We start from the raw sequence: 17,646 nt of genomic DNA, 5'->3' as shown, positions 1-17,646 counted from the left end.
TCTTGAAAAGGATAAAACAATAACCAGGGAATGTTATTCCGATCTTTTAACCAGACTAGACGATAAAATTCGTGAGAAACGACCCGGTTTACAGAAGAAAAAAATCATCTTTCAGCAGGACAATGCACCTGCCCACAAAAGTGTTTTGGCAATGGGAAAATTAAGGGATCTGCACTATGAATTGTTGGGACATCCCCCTATTTACAAGATTTGACTCCCTCTGACTTCTATCTTTTCCAAAAACTAAAACAAGCATAGAAAACCTAAAATATGCCACAAGTGTAATAAGAAATAAGTCTTAAATATTAAATAATTTAAAAAAAATTTCGAACGAAAGCAGAATGAATTTACATATAAATCAGGATGGTTTCTATGACTATAGAATTGCTGGAAGCACTTTCAAAAACAATCAATAAATGTAACAAATAGTAATAGCCTTTAGGGTAAATCAGCTGTACAGTAAATATTATTTAAATAGTATTTATCATCATGTATATACAGTATGTAACTGGTTTAACAAAACAATCTGAAAGAAAGTGACGTTTGCGTCATTCAAGTCCAGTCGCCAAATAGACAAACTTTTACTAAGCCTTTCTTCGACCGATTCTAGAGTTCTTCGATTTCTGACATGGGTAAACGGGCTTTTTCTCCCGGAAACTCGAGTTTTTCATCTCATAAACTAAACATAATCGACAGTAGAACCTGTTCTATTTCAGCCAATAGCATATACTGTTAGGATTAGGGACTACAAGTTGTCAGTACTTATTTTTCAGTCTCTTTATCGGATGCTGCTTATAATTAGTGATAATCCTGGGTCAGCTATGTTTGACTGGCTACCCATGGAGATTGACCAGCCCACTCAGTCTTCAAAATTAGATAGGGCTAAAACGGTCTCGGTTGCTCCATATAAGGGAATAAAAGTCATTAATTGATTTTGTATATTAATATGTCGCATGTAGATTCGTACGATCCTATCCAAAAAAAACGTCAGAATCAATAAAAATTATACATGTATCTTAAAACAGTGGTGGAAGCCTGTGTAGCCCTGCAGAAGTAACGCTTCCATACATAGCACTAGACCGTCCCATGAAAGACGTTTTCACTTCGAATCAGTTTTTCATTCTGTGTAAACTCAAGAATTCGACCATAGAACCCACACTATATCAGGCAAATAATATATCGTGTTAGGGACGACGAGATGGTGGCACTTCTCTGCCTGTCTTCGTCGGATGCAGTTTATAATTAGTTATAATCTTGGACAAGCCATCTCTGATTGCTGCCAGTAATGACTGAACTTTCCTCTCTCTCCAAAAGTTCCTATTCTCTGTAGAACTGAAGGAGAGTTAGCCAGTCTCATACAGATTTAAAAGGGTTTTCACGCCCAAAAATTCTGATTTTTCATCCTGCAAAGAAATAAACCAATCATTAACACACACACACACACACACACACACACACACACACACACACACACACACACACACACACACACACACACACACACACACACACACACACACACACACACACACACACACACACACACACACACACACACACACACACACACACACACACACACACACACACACACACACACACACACACACACACACACAGTTCTTCTTCTTCCTAACATGGAATTTAGGCCAAGTGGCCTATTCCGGTCTCATGCCATCTCTTTCTTGGTCTTCCAATTCTTCTTTTTCCACTTATTTTGTATCTGTATAATATTTTTGGTAGTCAGCTGTTGTCCATTCGATTTAAATGTTCTAGCCATTTTCTTTATACTGTCTTATATAGTAATTAATTGGTTTTATTTTCAGGGATTGTAAGATTTCTTCATTTGTTTTGTGGTCCCACTTGGTATATCCAGCTGTTTTTCTGAGGAACTTCATTTCTGCTGTTTGAATTCTTTTTTCATCTTTCCTTTTCACGGTCCATGTTCCGCTTCAGTATAGTAGAGTTGGTTTTGACAAGACATTACATAGTATGACTCTAGTGTGTTTTTGTACTAGGGATGGCTTAAATATATTATTTATTATGACATTTACTTTGACAAAGTTTGATATTTTAGTGTCTATGTCTTTTTCTTCTTGCTATGATAGATCACATCCCAAGTACCTGAAAGTGTTTACTTGTTCTAGTATTTTATTATCTATTACTATTTTACTTTTTATTGGGTTTTCTCCTTTGAATGCCATTATTTTTGATTTTTCTTTAGATATTGTCATATTACATTGCTTTGAGATATCATTTAATGATCTTTGAAAGTCATCTTCTGATGTAGCTAATACTATTTGATAATCTCCAAATAGTAGTGTATCTATCTTCATTTGCAGGGTCATTTGTATACCAAATGGGTTACGCTGTTTCCAGATTGTTAATATTTCATATATATATATATATATATATATATATATTGAGGTGAGATATTGAGGTGAGAGGCTGCATCCTTGTTGTACTCCTCTTGATATATCTTTCCATTCTGAGATGTGTTCTAATTTAACTACTATTTTATTTCCTGTATATATTTCTTGAATAGACTGTAAAAGTTGGTTTGGTATGTTTAAATCGGTTAATATTTTAAACGATTTTTAAGCAAAAATCGTTTAAAATTTTGTCAAAGGCTTTTTCATAATCAATAAAGGCCACGTGTGTTTCTTTTTGAAATCCTCTTCTCTTTTCTATTAATAATTTTAAAGTAAAAATTGGAACTATGCAGGATCGGCCTTTTCGGAAACCATTTTGTTCTTCTAGTAATTTGTCTTCTACAATGCTGCTTAGTTTCTCTTTTAATATTCCTGCATATATTTTATATCCTGTATTCAGCAGGCTAATTACCCTATAATTATTGCAATTGTCATTATTTCCTTTTTTTTATAGATTGAGATAACCAGTGCTTCTTTCCAAGAGTTAAGGGTTTTTCCAGACACCCAAACCATATTAAAAAATTTTCAGAATTTCATTAAATTTTTCACCTGCATTTTTGTATAGTTCTATATTTATATTGTCTTCTCCTGATGTTTTCCTATTTTTCATATTCTTTATTGTACTTTTCAGTTCTAACATTGTGATATTTTCTGTAAGGTCATTCTTTGTTTTATAAAACTTTATATCATTGTTCTCATCTGTCCAGAGATTTTGGAAATAGTTCACCCATTTTTCTATTTTTGTTGTTTGTTGCTTGCATTTTTATCTTTTCTTTTATTTCTTTATTCATGTATTTTATTACTTTATATGTTTTTGGGCTGTGGCTTAAATATATCTTTTTCTAGTTCTGTTACGAAATTGTTCCATCACTCTCTCTCTATGTTTTTTCCTTACTTCTAATTTTGCAATTGTACTCTTTCTTTTATACTATATTTTTGCTTCTATTGTTTTGGAATTTAGCCATTTCTAGTAACTGTCCTTTTTTGTTTTTATTATATTTTCTATTTCTTTGTTCCCATCCTGTAGTCCTCTTTTCCCAATCCATTTGCGCTTTATTCTGTTGCTGCTTTTGTGAGAATTTGTTTCAAATTTTCTCATTCCTCTTCTATGTCACTTGATTCATGTGTGGTTTCTAAGTTTTTGTTTTCAAGTTTGTGCATTTTTGATATTGTTGTCTAACTTGAGGATCCTGTAATGAAGAAATTTTGTAGCTTGGCTGGTAAGAATTTTCAATTCTACGTGTTTTTAGCCACTTCGGTTTAAAACGAATTTTTGCTGATACCATATAATGATCAGAGTTTAATTCAAAGCCTCGATATGATCTTACGTCTAAAATTAACTCCACTAATTTAAAATTTGCGATAACGTAGTCAATTACTGATTTGTATCCTCTGGCTGACCAAGTATATTTATGTATTTCCTTGTGTTTAAACATTGAATTCATTATTCTCATATTATTATAAATGACAAAATCGCGCAATCTGCGACCATTTTGATAACATGTATCTTATCAAATTTACCTATGTTTGTTTTGTATTTTTTGTTTCCTATTCTAGCATTTAAATCTCCTGCTAGTAGTAAATAGTCAGTTTTGTTTGTTTTATCTATGGCATTCTGTAATTCTTTATAAAATATATTACTGTTTTCTTCTTTTCCCTCTATTGGTGCATATGCACCAATTATTGTTATGTGGCCTCTTAATGTCTTGAGTCTAATTTCTATTAGTCTTTCATTCAAATAGTTGTAATATATAATATTGTTCTTTGGGGATTTATGTACCATAATCATTATACCTGCTTTTGCTCTTTCTTCTGTTTTTATCCCACTGTAGATTTGTATATTGTTTGTTTCTTTTGTACCTGTTAAGATGCACAATACTCTGGCCTCATCATCTGAGTTGCTTCGGTCATAAATCCAAATCAACCAATATAGGGAATAAAAGGCATTACTGGATTTATTTATATTTTAAATTGTTGTAAATACAAAATTTTAATCATAATTTAATTTTTGCTAAAATATGGTCTGCAAAAGACTACAATCTGAAGGTTTGTATTTTGGTGGTGAAGGGGTTTAATTTAAATGCTGCCTTATTTGTAGATGCTCTTTACTCTCTTAACATTTTCTATGCATAAAGCACAGGTCATAGTTTATCCACAACCGGTAGTTAACAGTGTGTTGAAAATGTGTTGCACATTGGAGTATACATATAAACTTAGTTATATTATTATTATTATTATTATTATTATTATTATTATTATTATTATTATTATTATTATTATTATTATTTGACACCTCCAGGGAGTCCACAGAATCATCGAGGGAGAGTGTGCCAACAGCATCGAACGATTGAACCTCCCACTACTAACCGCGCTCAAACTTGCTTAACGTTTTGCGTGAGCCATTAGTAGCAGACGCTCTACCAATCGACCAAACTTTGCTGGCTATGAAAGCTAATAAAATGGTTTCTTCGCTTGAGCAAGAACCTTGTTAAGTACTCGCTGGCAAGGGTAACAAACTATCTGATGGCTTTGGTACATATCGAAACATTCTTCGTACAATCCACTTTTCCCCATGAGAATTCTGATTTGTCCATCCTCCTCAACACATACTGGAACAAAATGGCGCATATTTCCTTGGTATCGTTCACGATTAGTTTGACCAACAGAACAATAGCATTAACCACAATTTTTCATACTAGTTATCTTCCCTTGAACAACAGTCTTTCATTGTGCTACTTGAGAAGTTTAGATAAAGTCCTCTTTACAGCTTTCATTAGCCATGCTAAGGTCTCCGACTTTCAATACTGAAAGGTTTCGCGACAGGAGGTAGTTATTATTATTATTATTAATTATATTATGGGAAGCTCTAAGGAATGCTTAGACTCATCGAGGAAGGCCCAACTTCATGTCAAGAACAATTATTTAACATTCACACAGTATCTATCATACTTCACCTTAAACTCATTTACAGTCATGGTACCCACAACAGGCTCTGGCAGCTTAATTCACTCATTTACCACTCTCTCCAAGTTAAAAACCTAACTCTAACACCCTTGCTAACCACACCCTTAGCAAGCTTCCATGGATGGCCCCTAGTCCTCCCACTACCAGTCCTATTCTAAAAAATATCTTCTGAATTAATCTTATACAAACCCTTCAGTAATTTGAATGTCTCAATCATATCACTCCTTTTCCGCCTATCAACCAATTTTTGCAACCCACAAATCTTCAACCTGTTCTCATAAGGTTCACTCCATAGTCCTGCTATTATCTTGGTCACTCGTCTCTGGATCCTCTCCACCTCCTCCCCATCGAGAAGGAACCCTGGTGCCCATATCTGGGCACAGTAGTCTAGATGGGGTCTTATCAGGGCTCGATACAGAGGAACAATAACATATTTGTCTCTGCTCGTTAAAGTGTTTTTCAGCAACCAAATGATTTAATGAGCTGATTTTGCCATTTTTGCGATGTGTCGTCCCCTAAACTTCAACTGCATATTCACCAACACTCCCAAATCCCTGGCTTCGTCAATCTCCTGGAATACATTTCCACCAGTGTGATATAATGCTGCTAATCGTTTCACCACAAAATGCCAACTTTACATTTTTCCACATTAAATTGACATTCATTCTCCTTAGCCCAGTTCTTCAAACTATCCAAATCATCCTGCGCATTCACTATTGCTCTACCCAACTTTGCATCATCTGCAAACAGATGCACAGTCCCTCTCAGATCCTTTCCTATATCGTTAATGAACAAATTAAACAGCAGTGGTCCAAGAACGGAACCATGCACCACACCACTAGTCACAGATCGTCTTTTGGACTCTACTCCTGAATAAACCACTCTCTGATATCTTTCCATCAACTACCCTGTAAACACTACTATCCATCTCACCAACCCTATATCCATTCTAACGTGCTGCAGTTTACTGATTAGAATTCCATGTGGTATCATATCAAAGGCTTTTGCAAGGTTTATTAGAATTACTGTAAACCCTTTACCCTTATCCAATTCAGCCGTCACTGTGTTATAGAACGTGAGCAAGTTACTGAGGCATGATCTACCCTTCACAAAACCATGCTGTCCCCCATACAGTATCCCATTTTCATCTATCCAATCTTGTATTTTCCTCTTGACTATTTTCTCCAAGACCTTGACAAGAATTCTTGATATGCTGATCGGCCGGTAATTTTCAACAGCAGTCTTGGAACCTCCTTTATGCAGTGGAACTATTTTCCCCTTTTCCCACCCCCTTGGGACTAACCCAGACCCGAGACTCAAATTAAACAAAATGGTCAAAGGCACTGACAGTTCTTTAGCCGCTTCTCGTACGACACGATCTGGTATACCATCCAATCCCGCAGATAAATTGACATTGACGTTTTGTAAATAGACTATTCAACTCCACTTCATTCATCACAATTCCCGTATAAGCTGTTGGTTCTTCACTTTCTGCAATGTCACCACCAGGATGATATACTCTTGCAAAGTGCTCACTCAGTAATTCTACTATATCAACTGATTCGGTTACCTCCCTACCATCGACATTCTTTAAAATCAATCTGGCGTATACAGTTTTTCTTTTACTTGCAACATATCGAAAAAACTGCTTGGGATTCTCTTTAGCCTGCATGGCTAATATTCTTTCATAATCCGCTTTTGCTTTTCTTACCACACCTGTTACCCTTCTGGCCTGGTTATGTTAGCAAGGTTTGGTAATTACACGAGCATTGTTATTCACGTCCCACTACTCATAGTTAGATGAATGTAAACATTGTGACACACATAAATTCAGTATTCCTATTGACATTACATGATGCAGTCCATTTCATTTCCTATAATTGTAGTCACTTTGAACGTGCTAGAACGTTTCTGAATGAACTGAGAATGGTGCGCCCTCTATTAAGCATTCCATCTGTGGTTTGCAATGTAGGAATTCTGTTTTGCGCATGTGTGACAAATGCATGATAATATAACTTCGAAATTTAGTAGTATTAGTAAGTGTAGAAGCGATAGAAATTAGAAAATATCATATTATAGTATGAACGCGGATGTCAATAGGAAAGGTGAGTGTGAAGTTGACTTGATTAATATGCTTGTGCAGTACTATAATTTGACTGCCCCATGCTTGTTATTATGAATTTTATGTTTTCATTGTTTTTATTTTCTTTTAGTAATGGCCATTCAGGCCAAAAAGAAGCGTTCAAAAGGACCGAAATCTAAGTTGAAAGGGCGGCCAGAAATGACAGATAACAAGAAGAGGTAATTAAAATACATTGTATAATTTGGGTATGGTTAAGTGATTAAATTTATTAGTTAACAGAAATGTGCTAAGTACTTAGAAGCGTAGTTGTCATTTAAGTGTTGACTTGTAAGAGCATAAGTGTGAGTATTTCTTCATTAGATATTATATATTTCTTCATTAGATATTATATATGTACGAAACACATGATTACTTTAACCAAATAACATAACGGGAGTAATAAAAGATAGGTGATGGCATTTAAGTCAAACTTTTGACTGGGAAGTGGTGTGAGCAGCGAAGAGTTTTCATATTGAATTATTTTATTATATATAACGGGCATTAATATATCACGCATTAAAATATATAATTACACAATAATAATGATACTGTGAATTTTGAAGCCATATTCGAAGGCCGGATCTCGCATTTCCTGCATTTGAACTTTTAGTGATCCTAAACTATTGTAAATCGGAAAAACTATTCAAGTTCTTTTAATTGTAATGTGGAGGTTTGAAAAATAATGCATCTGCTATTTCCATGTTTATCGAGTTTGGAATATACGATTGTTTATTAAACATTTCTCTGCCTTGTCTGAGTTGTATAAGACCACCACTTTCATTTTTTTGCATGTCGCCTTAACTGATTAACAAGATACCATGATAGACCAAGACACCCGCAATTCTATTTGTTTATCCTATCAGCATCCCCCCCCCCCACTGAATTGGACAATTATTTGTTAAGTTTCTAATTTGATTAGCTCACTTCTGTCTTCTAAAGCAAACTGGCATCACTTCTGTATATTATCTTTTATTCTATCATTTTTGTATGAAACTGTTTCTGATCATAAATCTTGCGCTAATGCTATATTCTTATTATTTAACACCTCCAGGGAGTCCAAGGACTCATTGAGAGTTGGCATATGCTCTACAACTCCGTCACTACCATTCATTCACCAGTTGACCCAACTACAGCAACACCATCTACTAAAGACTACCACTGGTATTTCTACAGACAATCGCAAACATCCATGCTTACGGCAGGATTCGAACCCACAGCCTTTTGACTGGAGAGTGGATACGCTATTCACTTGGCTAACCAGGCTGGCAAAAAAGTTCCTCTAGTCTGAGACTAGAATCGAATTCGTGATGCCCTTTCTTTGGGCGGTTTAACGCTGATGAGTGTAAACACCACTTCTATTGAGCTACACATGCTGTTGTAGTTCTTTTTTTAATATCTCCATCCAGTTTTCTGTGTTCAAAGTCTATGAACATTACCCACCTATCCTTTTTTTTTTTTTTTTTTAATATGATTTCTCTTTCACATGATTTTACCCATCTGGCCTTCATTCAAAATGTCTTGCACATTTTGAGGGAAGTTATGTTTCATAGTTAATTTGCTACTGTTACTATAAGTTGTGCCAGGTAGTGAAAATGTGTTACCTATTGGAAGCTTTAAGTTTCAGGGAATTTCCCTGTTCAGTCTCTCAAGGATGGTTTTGGATTATGTAATGCTTGTCCTGTATCTTATATTAATGTCCTAGTAAGTAATAAACTTCTGTAGAGTTTGTTATATATATATATATATATATATATATATATTCTATTTGATCACAAAAGAAACGAAGAAATTATGAAAGAATTAAACCAAGAACCGGTAATAGCAAAAATTAAAAAATATAAACATAAATGGATGGAACATGTTCAAAGAATGAAAATGGAAAGATTACCAAAACAAGCCAAGTTCAAGCCATTAGGAAAAAGAAAACCAGGACATCCACTTAAACGATTCAACGATGACTTCTAAGACTGGAACAGGCCACACTAAACCTAAATTGTTGATATGCATGATGATGATGATATATATATAGATATATATATATACACACACACACACATATATACTAAGGGACCCCCCCCCCGAGTTCCAGGCCGGTAAGCTGGTAAGACAAAAAACGTGACATAAAAACGTTTCAAATTTCAGCTTATCTTTTTATATATATAGAATAGATATAAATCATCATCTGTTAAGACATTAGTTAATATTTCTGTTTATCCACCTTTACATAGGTCAGCCTGGGAATATCATTGCCCACAGAGAGAAAGAGATACGCAAGATCTCATGAATGATATTCAAGTTTAGAGAGAGAGAGAGAGAGAGAGATACCAGATCTCACTGCTTATATCTCTTTAGAAAACCATGAAATGGATAGGGCTTTCAAGATTCTAGCAAAGCTTTTTGTTTTCTTTTCGTGTTGTAGTTCAGACATGAACCAGAATCTCATTTTTTATGATTGGAAATCACTTATAGGTCTACTTTCTGAAGCAATGAATTGCATATGTTAAATGTGAAATGTATAAGCCACTGTCAGTTCTGAATTATTTTTCATAATTGCATAACTTATTTTTTCCATGAGCACTAGAAGATTTTTTTTGATTTTCTAGTTGCTGCAAATATTGATAATGCTGTCAGAAAGGAAGTAGTGAAATAGATGGATGTTGTAGTTTGAATAACTTCAAATGCATATATTCCCATCATCTCGATACATCATGCTATGTATCTACCAGTGAAATGTTCTAATGATACAACTTTGTTACTGACAAACTTCCATGAGTCAACAGATTGTTCCTCATTGTGAAAGGTCTCTCTAACTCGTAACTCTTTACCAAAAAAAATAAATAAATAAAATAATAATTATTTTGTTTTATAGTGGGAGATCCCACTGTTACATACACAGTTTATCATACCGCACTTTAAGTATCTTCACTGCACTCTCGGATAATGCATTCCAATCACTCTCCACTCTACATGCAAAAAACCTGCTCCTCACCCCTTTGCTCACACTCTCCTTATATAGCTTCCAGGGATGACCTCTTGTTCTCTCCTTATCTTCACCCATTCTGTGCAAAACATCCCTGATATTAATCTGGTAATAACCTCTTAACAGCTTATGTCTCAATCATATCCCCCTCTCCTTATATAGATCAATATCTGCCAATTGCATTTTTTCAATCTGTCTTCATACTCAACATTACAGAGACCAGAAACCACCTTACTCAATTATCTGTTGACCTTTTCCAAATATATCTTCATCTTTCTGAACACCAGGTGACCAAATCTGTGCACTGTAATCCATATGTGGCCTGATCAGAGCCTTATACAAGAGAACCATAACATCTTTATTTCTACCAGTCAGTGCCTTCCGCATCATTCCCATTATCCTCTGTGCTGTCCTCGCAATTTTGCAACATGTCCCCGGAATTTTAGGTCCTTGTCCACAATCACTCCCAGATCTCTCGTTTCCTGTACCTCTTCCAAGATTTTCCACCTGACTGTGTAATCTATATCCCAACTCTGATTCCAAATTTCAAAACCTTCCACTTTGCAAATTGAATTGGCATCCCCACTCATTTACCCATTCAGCCAGTGTATTCAAGTCCTCTTGCAAAACCACAGCATCTACTCTACTCCTGATAGCTCTCCCCAGCTTTACATCATCTGCAAACAGTTGCATATCACCATTCAGACCTCTCCCAATATCATTTACATACAACTTAAACAGCAATGGACAAAAAAATTGACCCTTGGTGTATACCACTAGTAACTTTCCTCTTCTGGGATATCACTCTTTCATAGACAACTTGATGATACCTATCAGATAGCCAATCTCCAATCCAGTTAAGTAATCGACAGTTCCATCCCATCCATAATTGCCAGCTTGTCATGTGGCAATTTATCAAAGGCCTTTACAAAATCTAAATATACCACTGTGTATATAACACCCTTATCCAATGCATTTGCCACTTTATTATAAAAAGTAAGCAGATTGCTAAAACATGTTCTTCCTTTTACAAATCCATGCTGGCCACCAAAGAGCATTTTTCTGTTGTCGACCCAATTTTGAATCTTTGGTTCTAACTAACCTCTCTAACATCTTAACCACATCTCCAGACACACAGACAGGCCTATAATTCAAAGCCCTAGTCTTATCACCTCCCTTATGAATTGGAACAATTTTACCCTCTTTCCACTCCTTTGAAACTTGGCCCAGTGCAGGATTCATGTTAAAAAGATATGTAAAAACTGTTGTTAACTATCCTAAACATTCCCTCAAAGCACGTGGTGAAATAGCATCAAGTCCTACTGTCTTATTTACATGAAGTTTATTCAATTCCTCATATTCCTCCTGCTCACTAACAGTTCCTCTGCCTTTCCCACTGTATTCGAGTTCTGCATGATGTTGCATTCACAAGAATGAAATAGCTTTATAAATTGCTCATTAAATACTTTAACTGTATCATCTGCCGAGTTTATCATTCCTCCATTTTAACCAATCGGTGGCATCCTTCCATAATCATTCTTTTTTCTATTGGCCACATATTGAAAAAAATCCCTAGGATTTTTTTTTAACTGCTGCTTATACTGCACTTTTTCTACCCTTATCAAGCAAGTCTCCTTCCTTGCCTGCTCTTTGTATTTCTTATGCAGCTGGTTGTTATAACCATTCATCTTGTGCTTCTTCCATATTGTATACCTTATCTCCTGGTTCATTCATTTTACACCTGCTCTATTTACCCTCTTGACCTTTTGAAATACATTCTGGTATTGCCTCCACCAAATAGTTCTTGAGTAGGGCACAAGCAGCATTGATATCCTTTCCATCCAGTTCTTCTTTTCCATTTATTACTGCAAGCTGTTTCTTGAGCTTTTAATAATTACCAGCCTTATAATTCCACATATATTCCTTTCTAAGAGACTTCCTCAAATGACTGCTGATCAAAGGAGGATGCAAGTGATCACCTCATGGTCACTCTCACCAACTGGTGGAAGATTTGGCACCCCATTTATAGTATCATCTGATCAGATGATCAAATCCAATACCCTTGATCCTCGTGTACCCTCCATTACATACTGCCTAAGGTAATTGTCTCTCAAGAATTACAGAAATTAATTTTCTTTGCCCCCAGATGTACTCTCTTGATTCCAGTCTATATTACCATAACTAAAGTCTCCTATAATGATCATTCATTTCTTGCTGCCAGGCTAAATGCCTATACATTTCCTTCTCATTACCCTCCATATTACCAGGTCTATAGAAATACCCAACTAAATATTTCATTCTGTTCACCTCCACCTTACATCATACTGCCTCAAAACTGCAGCCACTATTTGCACGAATCCACCTTAGATGGGCACAACTCATCTGCTACCATCAACAGCACTCCTCTTCCCTGTCTGTCTTCACAAAAAATATCTTATCCATTCATCTTTATTTCTGTCAGGATGTCATCCTCATCTAACCATGTCTCACTTATACTAACAATTTTGAGATGAATAAACTTAATGTACAATTCAAACCAGAAATGATTTCTTATGTTTGTTTACTTCTGGCATTAGTAAACAAACATAAGAAATCATTTCTGGTTCTACAAGTCCTACGAACATCATTTCTCCGACGTGACTCTTCAGTACCTTCCTCTATATTACCACCAATTCTACAACTTTTCTCACACCCAAACTCTTCCCCTCATGAGGCTGCACTTCCTGCTTGGAACCTTATCAATTCTAGTTTCAGAGAACAGCAACTTCTCCATAAGCTTGTGTCCCTTCCTATTCAGATGCAATCCATTTTTTGTATATAGCATGCTTCTACCATCAAATGCACTCCAAATATCGACATATTCTAGACTTCTTTTAGTACATATTCTTGCAATCATATCATTCATTATCACTGCTCTTCTGCTTAACTCTGCATTGTCAAAGCGAGAAACTCGCAGCACTCACTACTCTACCCTCACACTTTTCTGTTGCATGGTCTTTGCCACCCGGTTAATGCTGCCCATGAAGTCATTAGTACTATCCATTGCTATCATCTCCTCCACATTTTGTCCTCTCTTCGTTGCTTAGTCATTCATCATGGAGCCTTATCCAAAGTTTCCATATTAGTAAAAATCAAGTGACCATATTTGCATGTGGGCTACTGTGTGCCTTATATGCATTCCTGTCTCTATCTTTCATTGTGTACCCATTACAGCACTTTCAACATGTTCCTCTGTTGACCATTCCTCTCCTTCCAAATGCATATGTATATGTGTGTGTATAAGCTGTGTATGCATGCTGGTCAAAAAAAGGGAGCATACATGACTTGTAACTGCATTTGCAAAATGCTTTCAGAATTTCTAATTTCTAATTTGCAGTCAATATTTATCAATGTACAATAAAAAAAGAATATGATAAATAATACAACACTGGTTACTTATTTTATTTAGTAATTTGACCTGCTCCTCCAGCAAGTTCCTCAAATCGCTCAACATTCTAGTGTTTTCTTGGTTATAAAGTATATTATTCTTGTTTTAATCCTTACTGAAATGTTACAATTGTGTAAGGATTAATTTAAGAAGAATATAATTTCTTGTCAAGTATAATATTATTATTATTATTATTGACAGACCTCCAGGGAGTCAGAAACTTTTCGAGGGAGGCCACATACTACATGCACCAGCTATCATACTTATTCTTGTATTCATTTACACTGCTTGCACTCACAACATCCATTGGCAATCCATTCCAATCACGCACCACCCCTCTGAGAGAAAAATCTAGTTTTCACCCCCCCTCCCTTCTTAGAGGCCTTCATTCTCAGCTTCTAAGGATGCCCTCTTGTCCTTTCCTTACTCTCCATAAATTGAAAAATCATATCACTCTTCTTTCTCCTGTTTGCTAGTATCTGCAGTCTAGAAATTCTCAATCTATTGAAAGATACTTTAGGTCGCAAACTTTGTTTGCTTACACTTGGATAATGGATTAAACCAAGTATTTAATTTCTTGGTATCTTTTATTTATAAATTCTCAATCTGTCTTCATGATCAGTATTCTACAATCCTGATATCATTTTTAATACTCTCTTTTGTACTCTCTCCAATATATCAGAATCACAATGGAAACCAGGAGACCAGACCTGCACACAATAGTCCAAGTGAAGTCTTATCAAAGCCTTGTAAAGCAGCAAATTGACATCCTTATCTTTATACATGAACGTTTGTTTCAGCATTGCTATTATCTTTTGAGTTGTATTTGCAATCTTTGCTACATGGTCCCTGAACTTCAACTTCCTGTCTACTAACACTACATCCCTAGCCTCATCAGTTTCTTCTAGCATAATTCCACCCATATAATATGACATTGGATATCTAATCATGCTGAAGTGAATGACTTTACATTAAATGACACCCATTTACTCATTCACATCATTCTGCAAGTACAGCAGCAGCATTCCTGATTACCCTACCTATCTTTGCATCATTAGCAAATAGCTGAATATTGCTTTCAAATCCTTCCCAATATCATTAATGTACAGATTGAATAATAGTGGACCAAGCACTGATCCTTGGTATACCAAGGATCAGTGCACCACAAATTGAAACTGTTATTCAATTATATCTTTCAGCATTGTTTTACTTGCTTTCTAAGTCATTTGTATTCACAACCAGAACTAACTCTAATGCTTGTTTTGTTATCTGTACAAGTGAGCCCTTAAAACTTTTATTCTTAATATATTTTTATGTGAAACCTAAAACAGATTACAGATTTCCTGAATAGAAGATGGTATAGAAACCACCAGAATCCTGGCTGTAGACAGACTTTGTATTGGCTAGTGTTGACCTCAAATAGGGTAATATCTGTAGGGTGATGAGAGAATTTCATCATCCATTATGTCGGCTTACATTGAGGGCTACATTGAGAACTACCCTGCTAACTGCAGCCCCAAAGTGACTTGAAATGTTCCATGTTTGATCTCTGGAACTGGATTTTCAGATCATATAACCTTTAAGCCCACAGTACTTCACAGTATTATTATGACTCCATGGAGATCAAGAAAGTAATAATAGTACTGTGAAGCATTGTGGGCTTGAAGGTTATGATCTGAAAATCCAGATAATGGATGGTGAAATTCTCTTATTATCCTATAGCTATTTGTGTTTGTAATAAAATTCCAGCCTACAGATTTCCATTTGCAATACAGCTCCATATTTTTGTGTAAGTTAAAATTTCTCCATCTTTGATTTTTATGCTTCATATCATTTTAGCAATTATATTTGAATACTGTACTTGCCATCACTGTTAGCATTAACTTTCATTCTTTGTAACAAATCTTGTTCCTCTAGGCTTATATGTTAAGATCTTTTTTGGTAATCTTTCTCTCTGCATTCATGCTATATGGTCTACCAGTTTTTAATCACTGAGTCTGTTATTGTATTAATTCTAAGATTTTTAATTATTTCACTATTTCTTTTTTTTTTTTTTTTTAATCATAGGGTTAGTTTTTCTGTTTTTCTAAGGAATTTCATTTCTGCTGCCTGAATTCTGTGTGTGTGTGTGTCTGTGTCTTTCTCCAAAGGTCCATATCTCACTTCCATATAATAGTGTAGGTTTGGCTATTGTTTTGTAGACTCTAAGCAGGGGTGCGGCGGCCATATGTGCAATGCATACAGGCACCAAAGAGGAGGAAATACTTTCAAAAAATGTTTTTTTAAAGCAATTTTTTTATTGGAGGGGGGATAGGGGCGCCAACTAAAGTTTTGCACACAGGCGCCGGACATTACTGGCACGCCCCCTGACTCTGTCTTGTGTGTTTCCATACATAATTAGGTTTAAAGGTTCTGTTAATTACTCCAGTGATTTTTATAAAGTTTGTCATCTTAAAATCAATATCTATTTCATTTATGTAAGATAGTTTTCAGCCTAGGTATTTGAAATTATTAACTTGCTCAATTATTTTATTATTTATTGCTATTTTACTTCTGACAGGGTTATATCCATGAAAAGCCATGACTTTAGTTTTTTCTGTTGATATTTCCAGACCATATTGTTGTATAATATTGTTTAAATTATAGATTGATTTCTTTTGTAACAAATTGAATAAATAAAATCAGTTATTCCACAGTATTTTAAAAGCAGTTCTTAATGCCATAATTTCTTCTATAAATGCTGTGTACCATCTGACAAAGAATATGAATGAACTGAATCTTATTGACCAGTGAACTGTGTCTACCATTTTATAAATAGTGGTGTATCACTTAAGCAAAGTAATGGAAGGATTCTTAAAAGCAGAGGAATGCATTTCCACCATCCATATTTCTTCTAAACATAGATCCTATTAGTCTATGAATGTTTTTTCACTTGGTTATACTATCAATTAAGGATGCCAAGAAATTATATTCTTGGCTTTGTCTTTTATTCAAGTGTAAGCAAACAAGTAATTTCACGACTGGGCTACTTGTATAGAGGCTAATTACTTCCTATCATTTGCCTTTGTATCTCATAATGCAATGTACATATCCTTATGGACATGTATAATGCTATGCATTATGGGCAGGGCCACTACCTAGACCAGTCTCAACATTTATTGAGGTCTCATCAGTGGAAGCCAGGTCCAGAAGTGATACCAAAGTTGAAGTAATGCAGAAGTCACATTTCCATATGCAAGTAGTCAAAAGGTGTCACACCTTATTACTAAAATACCTGGATTAGAGATAGATGTTGAAAGTTTTTTTGCTAGCTTATACTATAAATTAATGATGTCAAGAAATTATATTCTTGACACACTTTGCACTGTTTGTCAGTCTTAAGAAAAGAAAAAAAAAAGTAAATGCAAATGTGATCATCATACCTGCTATTCATAAACAGCATTATGTAATCATTAAAAAAAGCTAATGATTATTTAAGTTAAATTGTTAATAATGAGCAAAAATGATTAAGTAATCTTTAAGTCTTATGAAGCTCAAAGCTTGGGAAGATTGACTAGATAATTAGAGCTAGATCTAGATAACTCTACATTTAAGGAATACAGAGCTAAGTGTGATGCACACTGTTAATAGGCATTTACCTGGATACTGAATTACCACTTGGATGGACTTACAATTTGGGACTCAGCCAATGAATTGTATTATGTATTGATTTTAAATGTAG

General features: G+C 35.1%; 1 protein-coding gene across 2 annotated transcripts in view; it reads left to right on the top strand.

The window, feature by feature from the left end:
- Positions 1-7,362: 7,362 nt before the first annotated feature.
- The window catches only part of LOC150095409 (SRSF protein kinase 3-like), a 429,406-nt gene continuing 419,122 nt past the window's right edge, over positions 7,363-17,646 (top strand). For both annotated transcript variants that reach the window (XM_090410594.1, XM_090410593.1), the window contains exons 1-2: positions 7,363-7,501; positions 7,610-7,697. In XM_090410594.1, the coding sequence (XP_090266720.1) occupies positions 7,477-7,501; positions 7,610-7,697 (113 nt within the window). In that variant the 5' untranslated portion in view covers positions 7,363-7,476. The remainder of the gene's footprint in view (positions 7,502-7,609; positions 7,698-17,646) is intronic.

This window comes from Typopeltis vanoorti, chromosome 20 (assembly GCF_054136105.1).
Source record: "Typopeltis vanoorti isolate ZY-2024b chromosome 20, IOZ_Tvanoo_1.0, whole genome shotgun sequence".
In the NCBI taxonomy this organism is placed as follows: domain Eukaryota; kingdom Metazoa; phylum Arthropoda; class Arachnida; order Uropygi; family Thelyphonidae; genus Typopeltis; species Typopeltis vanoorti.
Note: the sequence above shows the minus strand (reverse complement) of the source record. Positions and strands in the feature narration are given on the sequence as shown.